This window comes from Mastigoproctus giganteus, chromosome 2, assembly GCF_048544385.1.
Source record: "Mastigoproctus giganteus isolate SK-2022 chromosome 2, ASM4854438v1, whole genome shotgun sequence".
Classification (NCBI taxonomy): Eukaryota; Metazoa; Arthropoda; class Arachnida; order Uropygi; family Thelyphonidae; genus Mastigoproctus; species Mastigoproctus giganteus.
Window position 1 is genome coordinate 170,275,761 of NC_143576.1, and position 23,703 is coordinate 170,299,463.

The 23,703-nt window shown below is 36.2% G+C and overlaps 1 protein-coding gene across 4 annotated transcripts in view; it reads left to right on the forward strand.

The window, feature by feature from the left end:
* Positions 1–22,237, forward strand: part of rin (ras GTPase-activating protein-binding protein 2) — a 187,428-nt gene extending 165,191 nt beyond the window's left edge. For all 4 annotated transcript variants that reach the window (XM_090389638.1, XM_090389641.1, XM_090389639.1 and 1 more), the window contains 2 exons: positions 9,062–9,121; positions 21,590–22,237. In XM_090389638.1, the coding sequence (XP_090245764.1) occupies positions 9,062–9,121; positions 21,590–21,811 (282 nt within the window). In that variant the 3' untranslated portion in view covers positions 21,812–22,237. The remainder of the gene's footprint in view (positions 1–9,061; positions 9,122–21,589) is intronic.
* Positions 22,238–23,703: the final 1,466 nt, after the last annotated feature.

Sequence of the window (23,703 nt, forward strand, 5' to 3'; positions counted from 1 at the left end):
ATCTTATTGAATTTGCGATAATACTGACAGCTGGAATTCTGTGGGTTATTATGGTAAAATGTGTTTACACTTCCATGGAATCTTCAATCATGTAAAAAAAAAAATAATTTTCAATATCTTCTCTTCATTCCTATTTTTAAAGCTTTGTAACTCGTTACTCCGTTCCCACTTGCGCGTATTGTGTTACTTGCAATTTGTGTGTGCAGTGTTTTTTTTTTTTTTTTTTTTTTGTTATTGATTGCTTATCTTTTTACTGTTTTAAATTTCAACCTCCACCAACAAATGTCAGTGAACAGAAATGTCAACTAGTTTAGTTAGTATGTACATATTACAGTACATATTAATTATTCCGATTATCACGTATATTCTTCCGAATTTCCCGTATCATTTAATTTTTTAATTGGTAAGGTAATAAAGGGTAAATTTGTGCTTAATATATCTTTACTTTTATAGCCTGTAGATAACATTCCTCCTATTTTTGCTAATTAGAATCGCTGTTTAATAGAATTAAAATTCAATTCACAAACGTGATCATAATGACCAGAGCTTACTGCACATCGTATAGCGAACGGTACTTTACTATGGTGAGTTCATCGTAACGTGATTTGATTGTACAGTGAACTAATTGTAAAGGGGAGGTACATTGTATTTTTAACTACTGTATTTACTTGAAACTTCGGATAATTGGGGCAGCCGCTTAATTGGGCCAAAATGTACTAATCCCGATGTGTCCCAAATAACCGGAATCAACTGTATTTTATTACAACTAATTTATTTAATATAATAAATTTTTTACTATTTTATTAATAAATTTTTATTATTTAAATAAATATTTTTTATTATTTATTATATTATAATAAAAAAAAATATTATAATATTATTTTTATTACTATTTTAATCATTATAAAATACGTAAGTATTTTATAACGCTTAAAATTACCCGATTATTTATTGTGTTTGGTAATGTTTTGGTTCCAAATGTGTGTTCAATCTTGGGTGGTCAGCACCTAACCCCACTTTTTCCATAGGGCCTGTTGTTTATATTGCACGAGGGTTTCTAGGAACACAACTATCGTGCTATACGAGGACAGACTGTATTCAGTGTGTAAAAACCAAAATAGTTATCAATAGCTATTTCAATAACCAGTGGCTTAGAGGGGAACAGGTATCCTGTGTGTTATCAGACACTCAGCCTAAAACACTGATGGATCCAATATCTCTCTATTACAGAAGATTTAGGAGAAGTCCGGTTGGCCTGTCTCCCTAAAATCCACTCATGCACACCTTCTCGATGGTGAGCCCTGTTACGTCACTTAGGTGGCAACGAACGTGCAGAGTGGTTCTCTTCAAGACGCCTGGTCAGCGTGAAGAGGAAAAGACCAATCCCTCCAGCAATGAGAGCACAACAATACAAATGGCCCTCAGTCCCCAGCAGCTTTCACTCTCCCTCTTACTTAGGTGCCTCCGTAGCCAGGTGGGAAGGAGCAGCAGTGCGTAGCACACGCTTCTTGATTAGACCGGGGTTCGAGCCCGTCACCACCAAATACGGAGGATGCGGAAAGGTCAGGGAATGACCACCGCATATCCTCGAGCAATATGGCCTTAGTTGCTAATGCTCCTAAAAACCAAATAAATAACAAAAATAAATAACTCTCCCTCTTACGGCAGCGAGAGGATCAGAGTGGAAGCAGAGGGTGCTAAGAATCTCTGGGTACGACCAGGCTGCCATGCACGGAAATTGAACTTGGCCTGTTATAACGTACGATCACTCATCGGTGAAGACAGGATATTAGAGCTGGAAAAGGAATTAGAAAATGTGAATTGGAATATCATCGGTTTGGCTGAAACAAGAAGAAGAAATGAATCACTTATAAGTTTATCAAGTGGAAATCTGCTGTACACCAATGGAAACAGTGAAAAGAGTGAAGGTGGCGTTGGGTTTCTGGTCCATAAAGATTTTAAAAACAACATTTTGGAATTCAAAAGTACATCACCAAGGGTGTCAAGACTAATACTCAAGATTTCTAAGAGGTACAAGCTAAAGATTGTAATGATTTATGCACCAACATCGAGCCATGATGATGAAGAGGTTGAAGACATGTACACTGAAATTGAGAGTCTTCTAGATGAGCAGAAAACCCACTACACTATTATTATGGGGGACTTCAATGCTAAGGCTGGAAAAAGGCAAAACAGTGCAGAAAGAGGAACTATAGGAAATTTTGGAATTGGTGAAAGAAATAAAAGAGGTGAAAGACTTGTGGAATTTGCAGAATCTCAAGGAATGTCAGTAATGAACACTTTTTTTCAAGAAAAGGGTGAACAGAAAGTGGACATGGAAGAGTCCAAATGGATTAACTACTAATGAAATCGACTTCATCCTCACTAACAGAAGATATATTGTGAATGATGTTACCGTCCTGAATAAGGTAAATGTTGGAAGTGATCACAGAATGGTAAGATGTACACTTGATATAGACATAGGAAAGGAAAAAACTGACTCGAGTAAATAATACAAAGGTCTTTGAAATAACAGAGGAGGAGAAAAAGCAGTATGTACTGGAACTTAAGAACAAGTTTGAGCTTCTGCAGACTGCTCAGGACCAAGATATCGACGAGGAATATTACAACTTTCTGAAAGTGATAAAGCCCAAGAAACCTATAGGGAAACAGAAATCCAAAGAAGAAAAAATTAGTCAAGAAACACTTGTCATGATGAACCAAAGACGACAAATGAAGAGCAAGAAAAACACTGCCAGGGAGAAAATTGAGTATACTGAGTTATGCAAAGCCATTAGAAAGAGACTCAGAGAGGACATAAGAAGATTTAACACAAGAAAAGTAGAACAAGCATTAAGGGAAAACAAAGGATTTAAATCAGCAGCCATGAGCAGTAATACAGAAAGACAAATGATACTGAAACTGAAGAATAGCAATGGTGTACTTATAAACAGCAGAGAAGGCGTAATTCAAATAGCAGAAGACTACTATAGAGAATTATACAAGGAGCGAGGGAATGATACCAGCAGTGGGGAAGATGGATTGCAAAGTAGCAACACATACGACATACCCGATATTCTTCCTGATGAGGTAGAACATGCATTGAAGAAAATGAAGAATCGGAAAGCCCCGGGGGAAGATGAAGTTACTGTAGAGTTGTTAAAATTGGGAGGAAGAGACATAACACAAAAACTGGCAAGGCTGTTCACAAAGTGCATTAGAAAAGGTGTGATGCCTAAGCAGTGGAATAATGCAATCATAGTTTTGCTGCATAAGAAAGGAGATAAATCAGAAATTGGAAATTATAGACCAATTAGCTTGTTATCCCACATCTACAAGTTGTTCACAAGGGTCATTACTAACAGATTAGAAAGAATACTTGATGAGAATCAACCGAAAGAGCAAGCTGGCTTTAGGACAGGATTCTCAACTATGGATCACCTTCACGTAATATCACAGCTAATGGAGAAAGCAAATGAATATAAAACACCATTATGCCTGGCATTTGTGGATTATGAAAAGGCATTTGACTCCATACAGCATAAGGCAATGTTTCGGGCACTGGAAAGACAAGACATAGATACTCCTTATATTATGATTTTGAAGAAAATATATGAGAGTGCTACATCCTTTATTAGACTAGACAAAGACAGTAGCAAATTTAAAATCGAGAAAGGAGTTCGACAAGGAGACACAATATCTCCGAAGCTGTTTACTGCTCCCCTTGAGGAAGCTTTCAGAAGATTAGACGGGTCGCAGAAAGGAGTCAATGTGAACGGAGAGTACCTAAACCATTTACGATTTGCAGATGACATTGTGGTCATAAGCCACGATCCCAAAGAATTAGAGGAAAATCTTAATCAGTTATGCACAGTTAGTAAGGATTTTGGACTAAAGATGAATATGGTTAAAACAAAAGTAATGATGAACAAGTATGCCACGGAAAGGGAAATAATGATTGAAGGAGCAGTAATTGAAAAAGTGGAGTCATATACTTATCTGGGACAAGTTATTAGCTGTAATAATGATAAATGGCTGGAAGTCAAGAGAAGAATAAATTTTGGATGGATAGCATTCAGGAAATATAGTCACATACTGAAGAGCAATATCCCAGTTTGTCTGAAACGTAAAATAATGAATCAATGTATACTCCCCACCATGACTTATGGAAGTGAAACTTGGGCACTCACCAAAAGAATGGAAGAGAAGCTAAGAACTACACAGCGAAGAATGGAATGAATTATATTGGGAATTAGAATGTTAGATAAGAAGAGAAACACATGGATTAGGCAGCAAACTCAAGTAAAGGACATTCTTATCAAAATTAAAGAACTAAAATGGTCTTGGGCAGGACACATAGCTCGAAGACATGATGACAGATGGACTAAGAAAATAACAGAATGGTACCCAAGAGGAGCTAGAAGAAAACCTGGAAGACAAAGGCGGAGATGGATAGATGAAATTCATGAGTTTTTGAGTAGTAAATGGATGGCCAGTGCTCAAAACAGAAGGAACTGGAAAGTTGCTGGAGAGGCCTTCATCCTGCAGTGGATTGAAAATGGCTGATGATGATGATGATTTCAATAACCAGTCACATCTGGTGGACCAATGTAGCTAATTTCTTTCCCTGTAGTGTTAACAAAAACAAAACTCTTTACTACATTTCTTCACATTCCTAGCCAGAGACTCCTTGTAATCTGCCTAACCAACTGTGTGACTTGATTGCAGACTAGTTTGTAGTTACTGTATGTTTCTGTTTTCCTTGATAATTTATAATTATTCCATGCATTTTTCTTCTTTGCCACTATCATCAGTTTGTCTCATCCATTTAGGTCTAAACTATGAACAGTATCTCATAGTCGGTTTAAAAAGCTTGGTTGGTTACTCTGGCCATAGACGCCCATGTGCCTAAAAAAATCTCAAACAAACAAAAGCTTGGTAGCTTCTACAATTATTAAATAATTGTAGAAGCTACAATTATTAAATAATTGTAGAAGTTACGAAATGATTTTGATTCCAATATTTTCATGATGCTAAACTAATGCTAAACCTTAGCATTAGTAGAGGCATATGATGCAAGAAAGCAAGCTTATGCAGCATCAGCCAAAAAAAAAAAAAAAAAACCTACTCCCATTTTATCCCTCCGTTCATTCTAAATACCTGTCCAGCTGAGCCTTAAATTTATTTAGGCTATCAACTTCCACAAAAAGGGATGGAAGTCTGTTCCACCAACCAGCTACCCGCTGGCTAAAGGCAAATTTCTGCACGTCTGTCCTACATATGTCTTTCCTCAATTTGAATTTATACTCTCTCAGGTGATTATTCTGAGCAAGAGGAAGAATCCCATCAGCATTGAGCATGCTCAAACCATTCAAGACTTTATACACCTCTATCAGATCACCTCGCCAGTGCCTAGTCTTCAGACACTGTAATTTGCAAAACTTGAGCCTTTCTTCGTAAGAGCAACCCTTTGTTCCATTCACTAACCTTGTTGCCCTTCTCTGTACTCGTTCCAGCAGCTCTACATCCTTCTTGAAATGAGGCCTCCAGGCCTGAATACAGTACTCTATGTGTGGCCTGACCATTGCCTTTTACAAGGGAATAATCACCTCCTTATCCCTGCTAGAAAAATTCTTATGTATCATTGACAATGCACCATAAGCTACTCTTGCAGCCCATCTGCACTGCTCAGAGAACTTCATATCTGCCTGCACAATTACCCCTAGGTCCTTTTCATTCTCTACCACTGTCAGTGTAATACCACAATGTTGATACGTTGCTCTGGGGTTACTGTTTCCCATATGTAGTACTTTACATTTGTCAATGTTAATCTTCATTTTCCACCTCTCAGCCCATCTGCTCAACCTTTCCAGATCCTTTTGCAGCAGTATACTGTCAGTAGTGTCCTTAACAATCCTGCCAACCTTTATGTCGTCTGAAAACGTGGACATTAAGCTTGATATACCATCATCAATATCATTTATAAATACAGAAAACAACAATGGACCCAACACTGGTAGGCATAATAATGAGAGCATCCTTAGATTCTGGGGAAGTACCTGTAAATTGGAGATCTGAAATGTATCTCCCATTTACAAGTGTGGTTCAAAGTGTGAAGTGGCCAACTATAGATCTGGCAGATTAAAATAATGGAATCATTAGTTAAAGAAGTAATATAAGATCATTTGATAGAGGTGTAGCCAGAAGGCAGTCATAGCATAGGTTTGTTAAAGGGAGTCACGCTTCATAAATCTGATTAGGTACTATGAGGTTGTTGCAAAGAAACTTCATGCAAAGAATAATTTTGACACTTTATACTTAAATTCAGTAAAGCTTTTGATAGTGTACTGCCTGTACTGTTGTTATATAAACTGGAGCAGAGACAAAGTGTAATTATAAATGGCCAATGCTGTTCATGGACTAATGTGATGGGGTGGGGCTCCATACCGTTGATCTCCCTTATTGTTTTTATTATTTATTAATGACATTATAGGGTTTCAGGTTTGTCATTTGTCTGTGTGCTGATAATATAAACATGGGCACAGTGGTTAAAGATAGTAATCAGTGTATGCTACTTCAAGTGGATCTAGATAAATTAAACAGATGAGCTGTAAAATGGCAATTGAAGTTTAATAGTGATAAAGCAAGGTACTGCATTCAGATAGCATTAATCCCAGCATAACATACCATTTCGGAGGTACCAAACTTGAAGTTGTGGAGTATGATAAAGATATAAAGGAAAATGTATAGTCTCTTTGCAATGTAAATAAGCTGCTAGAATAGCTCTTAGTTATTTTATTGATATATTGGAGTTTTGCTAGGAGGAAAGTGATTATGGCAGTGGTCAGCCACAGCATTAGAGGCCGACCGGGCTAGTCTGGTGGGTAAAGTACCTGCCTGACAACCTAAAGGTCGCAGGTTCGAATCCCTTCTTGGGTTTGGATCAGAGTAGTGAAAAAACTTTGAGAGGTGCATTATGGCCACAGAAGCCGTTGCGGCAACAACTAACAAAAAAAAAAAAAAAAACCTGCATTAGGCATACTAGTTTGAAAACTCCACTTTATGAAGGAGATAGATCTGTTGGAAAAGTACAGAAACTAGGGACAAGATTAGCTGTGGGCAGAAACCATATTCTTACCAAGAAAGACTGGAGTTCTGTAAATTACTGCCTCTAGAAACTAGGTATCTGTAATATGCCCTAATTGAAGTGGAAAAGGCTTTTAAACAACTTCCTAATGTTGTAGAGATTGATGATAGTTTGAATAAATTTAAGAAAGATTTGAAGGAATGTGTAAATGGAGTCTAACCTCATTTACACATTCCTTCAAAAATGATCATACATTATTTCTTTTATCACGGACACCATTATTTTCCCTGGAACAGAAACCAAGCTAACAGGTCTAGAATTACCCAGGTCAACTTTTGATCTCCTCCTTGCAAATTGAGGATACATTCACACATCTCCAGTCCATAGGAACCTCTCCCCAATCAAACTATTCTCTCATAATTATAGCTAATGGCTTGCTTACCTCCTTTGCTGCCTCCATTAATATAATTGGACAGATCCCTTCCACCCCAGGTGCCTTAAGTTTAGCTTCAATAATTTCTCTTCCAGACATTGCAAAGCCATCTTAGCTCTGTTAGAATTTGATAAACTTCTGTCATTCCTAACTCTTAAAAAAATTTTTTTTTTTTTATGTCTAAATATAAATCTATAATAGCTTCTCAGAATCTATATCTACTGAACTAGTGTGATTCAGCCCCTTCTTTCTGGTGTTTGTATAATCAAAGAGGTCTGCTGCTTTTCATTGCCAAAGACTTCTGCCTTAGCATGTCTAACCTCCTTTGTGACTTGATTGTAGACTAGTTTATATCTGCTGTAGCTTTGGTATCCTTGATAATATACACTTATGAGCCAAGCCAAAACATGACAAACTCTGTCTCCAGAATTAGACCCATCTTGCAGCACCTAGGAGGAGTAATGTCACAGCATATATATTGACGGCACGGGTAGGGCCTGTCAGTTCTCAGTATAAAGCCTCTGCAGTGGGGAAAGGGAAGGACCTGATGGAGTTTGAACAGGGACTGATTTGTGGTGCTAGGAAGGTGAGCCAACATCTCAGCAACCGCATGCGTTAGCTGTTCGAGGCCTGCCATAGTGAAGTTGTGGTGGGAATGATCCGAAGGGGGGACAGAACCCAATATGCCACAACAGGGAAAAGCACCATTGGTTGACAGTCAAAGGGAATGGCAGTTGACATGTAATGTCTGGGACAACTGACAGGCTTGCAATCCCTAAGTTAATGTCCGAGTACAACCAGGGCACACAGAGAACTGCTTTAGAGCACACCACCCTGCAGTCATTTTTGTAAGAGTAGGTGACATGTTCATCTCCCCATGGTGACTGGCTGCATTATGCATGAGAACTCTGCATTTATGCACATTGGACAATTGGAAAAGAGTTGCATGGTCTGATGAGTCAAGATTCTAGCTCCATCATGCTGATGGATGAGTGTGTATTTGACAGGGAGCGGCTGCAACTAGACTGCACAGTTGAACGAAAACAAGCCAGCAGCATTGATATCATGGTTTGGAGAATGTTTTGCCCTATGTAGTGACAGTGTATCCAGATGGCACTGTACTCTTTCAACAAGACAGCACTCTGTGCACAATTGCTGTGCACAATTACTGCTACCTAGTGGATCTTTTATCTGCAGATTGTTAATGCATGAATAGTTGCTACCAGTATAAGATATGAGTATTGCATTCTCTTGTTGCCTCTCTCACATGCTGTGTAGAAAATTAATTTTAACTGTAAAATATACAAGAAACTAATTTTAAATAAAACATAGAAAATAACATTTCTCAGTTTTAAGAATTTTTATTTTAATTTTGGTTCTCCTTGCAGGTAGCATCAGCATTGTGAAATTAAGATTTTATATCATCATACAGTATTTCTTATAAATAAAAAATGTCCTTATTTATTTTGTTTATTTATTTTGTTTATTTATTTTTTTCATTTTTGTTTTAAATTGTTCAGTGAAATCAGATTTCTTTTCAGAATTATGGATTTGTGGTCTTTGAGGAAGCGGATTCAGCCAATCTGGTATTAAATAAAAGGGTGAGTGTGAATCTAGTTTAAAAATATTGTTTCAAGGGAAATCAATTAGCAGTAGTAAGATAATTGAAAAGGGCATCTAGATTTAAAATGGATCCCATGTTGTGCATGCATGCATGATTTGTTCATTTATTTACTTTATGTAAAAATGGAAATTCTGATTTTCAGCAAATTTTTATAGATATGGTTAGGGATGGTTGCAAGTAACAGTGATTTAGGCAAAACTATATATATCTATATATTTTTTTTTATTTATTTATTTATTTATTTTATTTTATTTTTTGACGTGAATAATGCTGGGGGGGGGTACCCTATGGCGTTCAGGCTGTCACGAAAAGTGAAACATCTAACTGCTGTTATATCTCCCAAACTAATAGACAGTATAAATTCTACTTATTTTGTCAGTTATACAATGCCATCAATGAATATGCAAGAAAAATAAAAATTTTGAAATTTAATATAATTTTTTTTCAAAAAAACTAAAAAAGTTCACATTTTGGTCATTTGCCTTTGTGCCTTAGTTACTTTCACTCTCAGTAACTTCTAAACTATGATAGATAGACAAAAATAGTAAGGAACAAAATTGTTCAGTAGGAAATGTAGTTTTTACATCTATAAATAGTTTTGATGTAGCTCTTATGGTTCCCGAGTAATAGTAATGCAAAGTTGAGAGTTGAAAAATTCAAGCATTTTCATGTTTGTTTTCGCAATATCTTGAAAACTATAAATGTTAGACAAAAACAGTAAACAAAAAAATTGTTGCTCTTTGAGAGCATACAAGGATATATAACTAGATTTCAAATCTGATTTTTAGTTTTCGAGAGTTGAACAACTCGTTAAAGTAAATACTTCATTACTTTGTCATGTGAAACAAGTACCAAATGCTGTTCGTTTGTTTCATCATAACAACGATGTTGTTCACTATAATGCTCAAGCATTGGAAGGAAACACCACCATTGATTGTACAGCTGACGATCACTTCACCGGTTACAAGAGTCATGAACAGCTGACTAATATGCGAACAAAACTCCATCAAATGAGCGTAGCAGAGACTGGAGGTTTGCTATAAATATTGCATCTATCAACTGGAAAACCTTACATGATCAATACAAACATCAATATTGAAGATGGTTTGGTCAATGGAGCAATTGAAACTTTACAGCATGTTGAGATAGAAGAAACAGAAATCAAAAGATTGTGGTTACGTTTCAAAAGCAAGAATGTTGGAACTAAGAGTTGTCTCGCCCACACATATTGTCGCATCGTGGCATATTAAAAATTTGGCTGTACTCCGATTACGAGACGTTCCGCCACAGTATCTTTCAAAAGCAAAATGCTTAAATGCAAAAGAATCGAATTTCCTTTGGTTGAAGCTTGTGCCGTGATGGTTCATAAATCTCAGGGTGGAACTTTCAAAGAAATCGTATTCGATTACGATAAGAGTCTCGAACAACAACTGGTATACGTTGTATTGTCAAGAGTTAGAAGCATCAATGGCCTATACATCAGAAAGACGACTTTACATTCTACCATGCTCGTGGTTGTAACGCACCTAAGATGCATGATCTTCGAACTGAATTGAAACGTTTGAATAACCATCATTTGGAAATGCTCTCTACAACCACATTACGTTTTGGGATCAAGTTGCTTCATTGAGTTTCAGAATGGTATTGTTGAATACACAGTTTGAAACTTCATAGTGAAGACATTGTGACCGATCCAATTCTCATGGAATCGAATATCTTGGCATTAAATGAAACATTGCTTGAAAACGATGAAAATGTTGATGTTCAAGGATATAAATGTATCACACAATTGAAAAGCTTTCTGTGTGATCTGGTGGTGTTGTGATATACAATTAAGTCGAATTGACAGTATGTATGCACGTCAAATATTCTCATTACCGTAAATGCAGACGCGCTACAGCAAATGACTGCTACAGATAATTGTGGCGACATTTGTGCAGCTGAAGTTGATAAATAAATGGACAGAAGACTTTGCTTGTAACATTCTAGATCTCACCTAATTCAACATTGGAGCAGATTAAAGTTTGGAGACATACCTAAAATTATAAGGAAATTCAACTTTCAAAAGATCCCAATAATTTTAATGGGTTATCTCAACATTGATGTTAAGAAACCTGAAAATGCCCATTCCTCGACTTCATGGAATCAACATTTGATCTTAAACTTGCATCAGAACCTACAAAATCTACTACGTGTGGTCAATCATGTATTGACTTGGGTCTTCAACTGCAATGTTAATAGTTTGAATTTTCAACTATGTATCCCACTTTAGTTACCACAAACTTTTATTGTTGATTGTAAATGAAAATACCAAATAAAATAAAACTGATTTTATTAAGCCTAAGTTGTATTTTTTCATTTCACATGATGTTATTCACAGATCTACCTTTGGCTCCATGGAGCCAACGTCGTTTTTTTTTTTCCCCCTCTGGTAATAGCCATGCAATATAAAGATGGTTGTGATTGAGGTATGAATTGTCTTGAATGCCATAGTGGAATTCCACAGCTTCCCATTTCTTTGTGAGAAATCTTGGTTCCAGTTCCATCGGAGACTGGATGAATTCTTAGTTTCAGGTGGTTATGCAGGTCTACTAGGCAGGCCTGCCATGTTTAATAACAATTTATCATATAAATCATGATCCTAGCTCATGAAAATATTGGAATCAAAATGATTCCAAGCTGTATTGCCTTGTGGCTACCTTTTGTAATTAAAAAAAAAAAAAAAAAAAAAAGGGGGTAAAATCGAAATCAGCTCTCTGTGTACCATCATTGGAAGGTCACTCTGCACGGTAACATTGGATGTGATCTTAAGAACAACTTGAAATGAGAGATTCCTTCAAAAAACTGTGGCATGTAGTGTTGATAATGTGTATGTTATAGTAGGCCTAAAAACTGTTATTGAGGATATTGAAAGGGGAGATCAAGCACTAAGCACTTGGTTGGTAATACACTGCCATTTTAATTTATTGGTGAAAAGGGAACCGCATGCCTTCCTGTGAAAGTGGATGTATACTTGGTGGAAGTTTACTAGCTAGGAAGAAGTGCTAAAGGAAAGATAATTTTAATATGTGCATGCCACTGAAGTAAAATAATAATAAATTAATTAAAAAAAAATTGGAGCATGCATGTACACGTCTGTTTTTTTATTAAATGTGCAACTAGACTGGTAGAACAGTTGGCAACCTTTGAACAAATTGAAAACTAGAACCAATGATCACTAGTGAGTGTGCCGACTCATGTTCAAATCCAGTTCATGATCTCTTAACAAGATAAATTGATGAACTCAAGAAAAAGAACTTCTGAATTGTAAACTTCTTAAAAAAGGCAATCCTGAACAGCCCAAGCAAGCTGGTAATTCTAGGCTTGTTTTTATGTTCATCCATGCAGAAAGTCTGTTCAGGTTTCTCTCTTCTGGCTTGAATAAAACACTTTACTTGTTTCTTTTAAATGTTACAACAGCATTTGAAAATTGCTGTTTTGGTGAAATGGCAAGTATATACAGATGCTTGAAATATAAAAAAAAAATTATCCCAAGTCATTCTTGACATTTTAACAATTCCTCATAGCAATGCTGAACATGAGAGAATATTCAACCTGGTTAGAAAAACAAAGTTCAGAGCTGAAGTCCACAAACAAAAAAATACCAGGTAAACAATAAAAAAAAAAAAAAATATATATATATACAATCAGTCCTCGTATAGCATGATAGTTGTTTTCCTAGAAATCCTCGTGCAATATAAATAACAGGCCCTATGGGAAAAATAGGGTTAGTGCCGACCATCCAAGATTGAACACACATTTGTAACCAAAACATTACCAAACACAATAAATAATCATAATAATATATTTACGTATTTTATTACGACTATTACGTAATAAAATATTGCTAATGCTTTTGCTTCTTCATAAGCAAACTTGTTTTTTTTTTTTTTTTTCTATCCAAACAGATGACGGCCATTCCATCTCTTCCAGTTCTTTGTGTCTTGATCTAATGGATTTTAATTACACTTTGAGTTGTTCCTGCTATGAAAGTTGTTTTCATTTTCTCTGCATTCTTTTTAATTCTCGGTGTTGCCTCAATTAGGCGAGTAGCACAGGCAATATCACACGGTCTTAATTTCGCTGAAAGTGTTTCAAAATTTCATATTTTTTCTCTATCAACAGAGGCGGACTGGCCATAAGCCTTAACGGGGGAACCCCAGTGGGCCGGAGGCCAGAAGAGGATGGAAGCCGGTGTGATTTTGGCCATAAATGCTAGTATGAGGCCGGTACAAATTTTCCCGGGTAAGAATTTTTGACCCAATCCGCCTCTGTTTAATCTATTGCTTTTCTTTTTCTCTCTGCATCTGTAATAGTGTCTTCACCAGGACGCTTCCTTTTCACAACTTTTAAGTATTTTACTCATTTTTAGGGAATAAAGCACAATTACAAAATGAGGAGGCATGCTTGTACACATAAACAAAGCTGTGCACGTGTAGCAACTGAATAAACAACACCATAAAGGCAGAGACACACTAACACCTCACTAGCTCACATTTTACTAAAACACATTTCTGGGGGTTACTACCATAAAACAATAAAAACTATTTCCAGCTGCGTTTCTGCTAGTGGAATCTGTTATAAACTGGTAGTAAACTCGATCTAATTGCATTTGTGATAATACCGATAGCTGGAATTGTGTGGGTTTTTACATTATTATGGCGAAAAGCGTTTTTATGTTATTATGATCTTCATTGATATAAAAAACATAAATACATTTTCAGAATCTTCTCTTCATTGCTATCGTGTTGCATTCAGTTGGGGTGATTCCACATTCGACTGCCATTTCTTGTAAACACAAAGGTGATTCGTGCATAAGCGAATTCGGTTCGTGTAGTGTAAACATGTGTTATATGAGGACTGACTGTATATGACTATATATATATATATATAATTTCTAGGACAGTTTGGATCTTTAAAAAATAAACTGCTTTCTCTACAGCCAAAAGTTTGATAAATCATTGATAGGATGCTATGGGCTTTCCTTGCCACCTGTCTATATTTCTTTGAGAATTCTGTGTCCAGCTGTATTGTAACTCCCAAATCCCTTCTTCCTCTGCTGTCTTTAGTTCAACTTCCACCAAATCTGTAAGTTTATTTTGGGTTGCTATTTCCCAAGTGCAATGGTGAAGCTTTGTAAGTGCTCATGGCAACCAAATCTAGACAGACTTTGTTGTGAACATTTCTAAAGAGGGCAACATCTGCAACAGTAACTTTCATTGTGAGATATTTAATCACATTAGTAGTTGAACTTAATTTTTTATTTATTTATTTATTTTATTTTATTTTATTTTTTGGTTTTTGATTAGTATGCTTTGTTGATAAAAGATGTCTTTGGTTGTTAAAACAAAAGAAATGCCACCAATATATTGTGAAGTGTAAACAACATGCTAGCTGGGAACCTGATGTGTGAACAATATAAAACAATTTTATGGTGGTCCTGGAAATCTGAGAATGAGTGCAACTTCAATGAATTTGCCACAATACCACAACAGTGAATATTAATTTCAAGTGTACGTGATAAATTTGATGTATGGTATCACAAGATTTGCACAAGCAGAGATCTGGGACAGCCCACTCATTGAGGGCAAGGACATTTTGATGTTGTATAGCAGTGATTTGCTTGAATACCATGAAAATCTGTAAGACATGTTTGTGAGACTGGAATCAGCAAAGCAAATGTACACAACATTCTCAAAAGTGCTAAGTGGAAATCTGTGTGCCAAGATTGCTACACTATGAATGAAAGTGGTCCCAATTGCCGAGTTGTTTTGTGGATGAGGATGCAAGATTATTTAATCATGGGACATTATCGAAGCATGTTGATTCAGTGAATTGGCATAACTGTGCGTATTATCAGTATATCATGTCCCACATGATATACTGATAATCCAGACATACATATAGAGGGCCCTCCGTTGCCAGGTGGGCAGGAGCAGCAGTGCGTAGCACACACTTCGGGGTTCGAGCCTGTGACCACCAAATACGGAGGATGCGGAAAAGCTAGGGAATGACCACCACATATCCCCGGAGCAATATGGCCTTAGTTGCTAATGCTCCTTAAAAAAAATAAATAAATAAAATAACCAACCATACATGTAGAGAAGGCACTGAATTAACCAAGAGTTTGTTGTATGCAGAGAAATTGTCAGCTGGTGTTTTGAAGGAAGAGTTGCCCTTTTTATGAACTTCTACATCCTTAATGTATCCATTATGTATGCCATTTATGAACTATATAGGGATCAGATGGTTTACTATCAACAGAATGGGCACCTCCACATTTTTATCATGATGTTAAAACATACCTTATTCATTTCATACACCAGTGAATGGGCATATGAGGAAGTGTCAAGTATCCTCATTCACCTGATTTAACCCCTCGACTTCTATTTATGTGGCTAACTGGAAGATGTAATACACAGCAGAAAAACGGTGCACTTCAACAATTAAAAGATTAAATTAAACAAGCTTGGGAAGCTATCCCAGTACATTGCAGAACATTTGTCAGAGTTGTTTGCCATTGTGAACAGTGCCTAAAAGCAAATGGAGAATTTGAACATCTGCACAAGTTGCACACCTAATAATGATAATAGTTTTAGGTTTGTAATTCATCTTATTCATTTCCTAAAATGTGTGCACATCTTTTGCGATGCTCTGCATTGCATTATAAAAATAATAAACATGTAATTATGATTTTGGTAAGCTGTTTTCTAATACAGATTATCCAAGAAAAAACATCTGCTTTCCTCTTTATTCCCCCTCCCTCATATATGTCAGTGAACTTGAACATCGACCACAAGGTAGCTCAGATGATGCCAAATAGATTGTCTTGTGGTACAACTACAGGCAAAGGCAGTTTATGAGAAATCACTAGCAAACAGAGCAAAGAGGGGGGATAAAGAATTCTTCACATATATAAATGCCAAGAAGAGCAGGACAAACCAGATCGGACCTTTACGTAAGGGAAAGGGGATAGTAATAAATACACCAGCTGCCGTTGCAGATGAACTCAACAGTTATTTTGCATCGATATTTACAAATGAAAAGCCTTTTGTGGCAATGGGAAATTGTGGGAGCGAAGTTAAAAAATATGTAATTAATGATATTGAAATTTCGCAAGATTATTTAATGAAAAAACTTTCGAGCCTACAGACCAGTAAGGCTCCTGGAGTTGATGGAATGGCCTCCGTAGCCGAGTGGGCAGGAGCGGGAGTGCAGTAGCACACGTTCTTTGAGTAGACCGGGGTTCAAGCCCCTGACTGCTGAATACGGTCGATCTGCCAACCCGCACTGGACCAGCGAGGCAGATTATGGTCCATTTCCCTCAACATGAATTGTTAAGGAGGCTTCCACCCTGCAGTGGGTTGATAATGGCTGCACTTTACTTTTTACCCTATAATCTTAAGAGAGGTGGCTAGTGATGAGGCGAGCATCACTAGACTCTGGGGAGATTCCCTTGGATTGGAAAAGTGCAAATGTATCTCCCATACATAAGGGTGGCTCTAAAAGTGAAGTTGGAAATTATCGACCTGTCAGTCTGACTTCAGTAGTAGGGAAAATCATGGAGGCATTGATCAAGGGTGGAATCCAGGATCATTTGGATCGAATTGAAATTCTCAAGGATACTCAGCATGGTTTTGTAAAGGGAAAATCATGTTTAACAAATCTGGTTCGCTATTTCGAAAGGATCACTCACGAGCTGGATTTAGGGAATAATTTCGACATTGTTTATTTAGATTTCAGCAAAGCTTTTGACTCAGTCCCACATGAGCGATTGCTTTATAAGCTGGAAGAGGTTGGAATCACTGGGAAAATACTTAGATGGATAGAAGGATGGCTTCAGGGCAGGAGGCACAGGGTTGTGATAAATGGCTATTCCTCAGATTGGGTTGATGTAAGAAGTGGGGTTCCCCAAGGATCAGTATTAGGACCACTGTTGTTTTTAATTTTCATAAATGACATTGATGAAGGGATAGAGGGCGTGATGTCTAAATTTGCAGATGATGTTAAAATTGGTAGAGTAGTTAATGATCACTGTCAAGCTGAGCTTCTTCAGAGAGACCTAGATAGACTTCAAGAATGGTCAGAAAAATGGCAGCTGTGCTTTAATCCAACAAAGTGTAAGGTATTACACCTGGGAAACAGTAATCCCAAAATAACTTATTCACTTGGTGGAGTTCAATTAAACCCAGTACTGGAGGAAAGGGACTTGGGTGTTACGATACGGTCAGACATGAAATTCTCTGAGCATTGTAAACAGGTTGCAAGGAAGGCCCATGGTGTCTTATCGATGATCTATCAAACTTTTGCAAGTAGAGATAGGGACGTGATAATCCCATTATATAAGGCTTATGTTAGACCACACTTGGAATACTGGGTTCAAGTATGGAGACTGCACCTAAAGAAAGACATAGAGCTTCTTGAAAGGGTGCAAAGACGGCTAACTCGCCTGGTGAGATCTGCAAAAGGGCGTCCTTATGAAGAAAGACTACGAATATGTGGGTTGCAGAGTTTGGAAACTAGACACCTTAGAGGAGATTTGATTGAGGTGTTTAAAGCTCTGAGAGGCATCAGTAAAATGAATGAGGGCGAAATTTTCAAGATTATAAATGATGCTAGAACTAGGGGACATAAATTCAAGTTACGGGTGGAAATGTTTAGATTGGACTGCAGGAAGTTTTATTTTAGCCAGCGAGTTATAAATTACTGGAATAAGTTGCCTTCATGGGTGGTAGAGGCCGACAGTTTGGGGAAATTCAAAAGTCATCTGGATAGTACTTTCGGGTAAGGAAAGCGCATAGGATGATAGGTTTAATTTCCTTTTTATTTATATTTTATTTTATTTTTTTATTTATTTATTAATTATTATTATTTAGTTATTTTATTTATTTATTTATTTTTTTTGTTTTTATCATTGTTTTGTTCGGATTTTTTTTTTTTTTTTTTTGGCTGGTGCAGCATAAGCCATAGGCTTTCTCGCACCATGCGGCCGTTACTAATACTAATACTAACTGTACTTATTTTAGAATTAAAGGGATTCATGAAGTAAGAAAAGAGTAATTGCTGATTAGATTTACTGTTTTACAATATAATGATATTAATAAAAATAAATAAGATAAACAGTACTGAAATAGCTTGTAGTAGTGACTTTATATAACTATATATATAATGAAAATCTCAACTCCTTTAGACCAGGGATTCTCAACGGGAGTGATATCACCCCAGTTGAGAATCCCTGATCTAAAGGAGTTGAGAATTTGAGTTTTTGCCCCAAGGGGGCAAAAAAATTATTTGTGGCCCTCCAAAGTTCAACCCTATCCAACGACATCCTATTCCTTAATATTTAATTTCTCTCATTGGGTTTTCTTTTCCCCTGAAACAACTGATTTTTAGCATATAGGTATATTATATTAGGAGTGTATGAGAAATTTTGATAAAAGGAAGATAGTGGGCATGATTTAATTCAACCACCTTTTCATAGGCATTAAATGCCTAAGTGTTTTCAGAGGTAATGTCTACGCAATTCTTGGTGGTAGCGTGGTGGACATGGTTTATTTATTTATTCTTTTGTTTCATTGATCAATACATGCGGAATGGTTGGGATGAGGAAATGTTTCGGTCAATTGTTTCTACTTTCTAAGCGACAATTATTATTGATTTATTGTTTCCTTGTGGAAGTTGATTTTTGATCTACATTGCTTTTTATTTTTGAGTGACATGGGTTATGAGAGTTAAATAAAAATAGTTTACTTTATTATTTAATTCTTTGTAGTTATTCAACCCATCTTCAATCATGTCAAGTGCTGAAAAGAAAGTGTCAACACTTTGGATCTGGATCTAGCTTACCGTGTTAATGAAAGCCCATTCGACTCAAGACAGTCCATATGTCTTATGTGTAATAGTTATTTTTCAAATGAGGCTATGAAACCAAGACTTCTAGATCACTTGACACGGTTCTAGTCTGCCCTGTTTTAATCCCTCACTTGAAAGTTATCACCCCTGAAAAAAACTAATTTCTACTCAATTTACAAAATTGAAACTCTCAATATACATAAACAGAAGTATATTTTTTGATTTCCTACCTGTAGCGCTCGGCAAAAACTATTAATTCACTCTAAAACAGCAAAAATGTATGATAACATTTCAATTTATTAAATTTTGATGTCGGCAAAACAAGATCCAAGCTTTGAAAATAAAACGCGTTACAGCATTAGTTCAAAAATTTGCGCGTCAGCTCGTCGCGCCTCTGGCTAAAACGAATGAACACACGCAGAGAGATAATTGACTGGTCAAGCTTATGTCATTAGCGTTACCAAGGTGATCCAAGGAGAAAATAAAACTGTAAACAACTTTCGTGGAAAACAAACAGTTGAGCATCATTACTTGCGAACATTATTTTGCATGGCTCTCTCACAACAGTTTGCTTTACTACTTTTCGTAATTGTTGTACGAAAGAATTGCAATCGATTGTTTTTGAAAAACTAAAATATCGCATTTCCTTCCTTCAATATGTATACCAAGGATTTTCATCTATTGGAAATGGGGGGGGGGTACTGTTGTAAAACTGACCACTACAATGCACATTTCATAAAAAAAAAGTTCGCTTTATTGTAATTGTTTTTTCAACTAAATCGGAACTGTTGTAAAACTGACCACTACAATGCACATTTCATAAAAAAAAAAAAAGTTCGCTTTATTGTAATTGTTTTTAGAGGACTAAATCGGAACAGCAGTTTCATGGATGTATATTTGATCTTCTAATGAAATTTCAAGAAAATATCTGCATTATGAATTTTGAAAACTGATGTCCAAGGAACTTTGCATGCATCTCACCTGGTGTGCAAATGAAAAAAAAAATGTGCTGCTAATAACAGATTGTGAAAATAATCCGTTACTCGTAGTGACAGATTGGGAAATTGTAAGTAATTGTTATTGAATACTTCAATATTTCCTTGATATGCATTTGATACCATCAAAAAATTTCAAGAGAAAAATTGAATTTTCATTATCACACAACGCCCGAAAAATTCACCATAAAATGTCGTGTTTCAATGCTTGAATTGCATTCTGAGATGTAACTGTAATAAAGTCGCCTCTCTTGCACTGACAGAGTAGTTGTTTACTGAATGAAGGAAAACAGGATTCATTTTCCTGAAATTTCCAGCTCCCTTCATTCACTTGGGGTAAAAAACTCTATAGGGGAGGGAGTCCACCCTTTCTAGTCCCTAAGGAAGGAAGAGAGAAATAAAAATACCCTTTTGGTGGTGAGAAGGCCAGGAAATTGTCAAAGGTCCAGAGCTCTAATTTTCGTTTATTTTATTTATTATTATTATTATTATTTTTTTTTTTTCTTGTGTTGTTCTAGCAATCCATCCTGGAGTGGGGCTTCACTGGGCCGGGATATCCTCCTCTTTTCTCCTTACCTGTCTTCATCTTATACAATTATTATAATTCTGACTTACGTAAAATTCGATTTTACGTAAATCTGACTAATGCAATCTTTGCATTAGTCAGGAAGTGGGCTGTACCACACGAACTGTTGTATGGTAACCAATCTGTGCTCAGATATTCCCAAAAAACAGAGCATGCTTTCTTTTGTGCAGTTCCTTTTGCCTGGTAGTTTATTATGATGCTGCCTAATGGATGCCATATAGTACAACAATAATTTTTTGAATTAATCTTTATAGTGTTGAAAAACAATGATTTAACCATCTATTCAAGATTATATTTTATACTTTTATTTTTGGACACCTTATATTTCTTTGGTTTGATTTCATATCGAATCTAAATGAACATTTTGATATGAACATGATATTAACAAGAGAATACATACAAGTTGATTTTTGTAAGTTAAAGGTAACAAATTGTTTTTACAGACCAGGGAACAACTTAATGTAATACCATAGCTAATTTATGTAGTATTCCCCCCCCTCCACTCATTACACTATGCATCCTATTGATAATTTACTAGTAATTAAACATTCTTTCGTTTTACTGATAATAAGTATATCCTGTATTTATTGTAAATAGTGATACTTTCAGATTTTGATGAGATTGCATTCATATAATCTTCCAGTTTGCTATCTGTTTTGTTATTTCTCTGAAGGTTTGCTTATCCTTTTCTTTAAGATCTGCTTTAGATTCATGCATAGATTTATTATACAGAGTTTTATTCTAATTGTGCTGCTTATTGCACAGGCCTTTTGCAATTTGGAAACAGATAATAGCTGAAATCAAATTTTACATATATTTCTAAGACTTTAATACCTTGATTTGTTAGAAAATGATACTTTTCATTGATATGAATGAAAAGTAGAGGTGGTGTGAATTTTATATATATATATATATATAGTGTGTGTTTTATAAATTTTATCTGTAATTTTTTTTCTTCTTTCTCTCTCTGCAGCCAATAATTTACAACAACCATCGTCTAAATGTGGAAGAGAAGAAGACAAAGCTGAGAGATCCACGTCCTAGTGGAAGCGATGGACGTATGAACATGGGAAGAGGCAGTATGATGGGAAGAGGTGGAATGGGAGGTGGTCGTGGGGGAGGAAGAGGTGGAATGGGTGGCATGCAGGGTACTGGACGAGGTGACAATAGAGGAGGGCGAGGTGGTCGCCGCTAGCATTTTGAATTCAGTAAAACAGAGTTTGGCTGTGGTATATGGAAGCTGGATGGTCTATGAATCCCAATTACCGTTTGGCTCATCGGAGTCAATAAATGGACACTGGCTTATTATAGTGTGATCTTGCCTTGATGCCCTCCACCTGTCTTCTGTTTTTACTCCTGTGTCTTTAATTCTGGTTACCACTTGCAGGTCTGTTTTGCTACTCTGCTCTGCAGTATTTATTAATGATAGAATCTGTTTTTGTCCAGTCAGCTGTATATATATTTGTTGGGGGGGCATATTTGACTGTTAAAAATGGAAACAGTTGATTTACTTGCTTTGTAATTTTGTGTGTTTAGTGCAGCTGTTGTGTATGTGTCCTCAGAGACACTGCTTCTTAGAGCTTGCTACAGGATTAAAAAAAAGGGACCCTGTTTTTGAATGTTCTTTTTTTTTTTTTTTCTCTTTTTTTTTTTAATTGAACTGTTATATTTTGGGATGGCTTGGGTGTGGCCTGTGAATCATTACCTGAAAGAGTACAAGTAGCCTTTGTTTCCCCATTTCTAATGAGCTTGACCTGAAGCATAAATGGGACAGTCAACTTGATCATTTAACAATTCACACTTCTGATAATGAATTTCCCACGGCTAAGTCATCTTGTAATTTTGAGGACAAAGAAATGGAAAATAGAAAAAAAAAAAAAAAAAAAAAAGTCCTGTTGGTGTGCGTGCCTCATTGTGTGTGTATGTGTATACTCATCTCATAGAATGTGTTGCCCCATTTGGGCTATTCAGTCCCATAATATGCATCCAATTTCTAGTTTCCCGGAGTAATGCTGTGTGCACTCAGCCACGGTATTTTGCCATGAATTAACTGCTCAATCATTCATCTCTCCTGGTTTGTGTATATACCCCAGGAGAGAAAGAAGAGGATAACAACCCAGTTTAAATAGCCAAAAATGACTTAAAGAAGTGGCATGTAAATTAGTGTGCTTTGAAGAGATGTACACACAGTTCTTAATTGTAGAGATTCATCTGTGCAATGACTTGCCAGTTGCCTCTCTACTAGCAGAGGTTTGTGTATGTATGGCATTCTCCCCAGTTACCCATAGCCCCTAAAGTGGAAGATACCAAGGTGCATGCCAGTCTGCCTTCTTACCGTTTTGATCACAAGGTGAACATAAATCAACAGAACAAGGTGGAATACTAAAAGACTCATGGCGTGCTGATCATTTCCAGAAGTTTGTTTTAGAATTCTCATTTTGCAACAGATTGTTCCATAAAATAATGTTGGCCTGCCGCCACATGTGGCAGTGCAGAGAAACAGATGCTAGCTGTATCACCTACGTTATTTTTCTGTAAGTACCATGTTGTCATGGTCTTTTGAAAGAAAAAAAAATCATTGTACATATAAAGGAGCACTGTTCCATTTAAAAATTGTGATGATCATCAGCTGTTTTTATAAACCTCATTGATGTAAGTTAATGAGTCCAGGTAATAAACAGATGATACTGTGATGAAGTATGCTGCAGTTTTTCTGTTCAGGTATGAACATTATTGAGTTGAACAAGCATTGTTGCTAGTCATTAGATTATTTAAAAGAAATTGTTTCTTGAGTGGTTTATTATCTATAAATAACATACAAATCATAACGAATGGCTAATCTAAAAAAATTATAATATATACACAAACACACTTTTTTTTGTATACTTTAAATCTATCAATTGAAATTTGTTGGTTGAGTATCAGTTATGCAAACTATTTTACTTGAACAGACTTTATGGATATTTAAGTTAAGATAATTGACCAGAACTAATTAAGAGGTCAGTTAATATATGTATTTCCGTGCTCATTTACTATATTATAAGATTAATCTTTGAATTTGCAAAAATTATGTTAAATTATACTGCT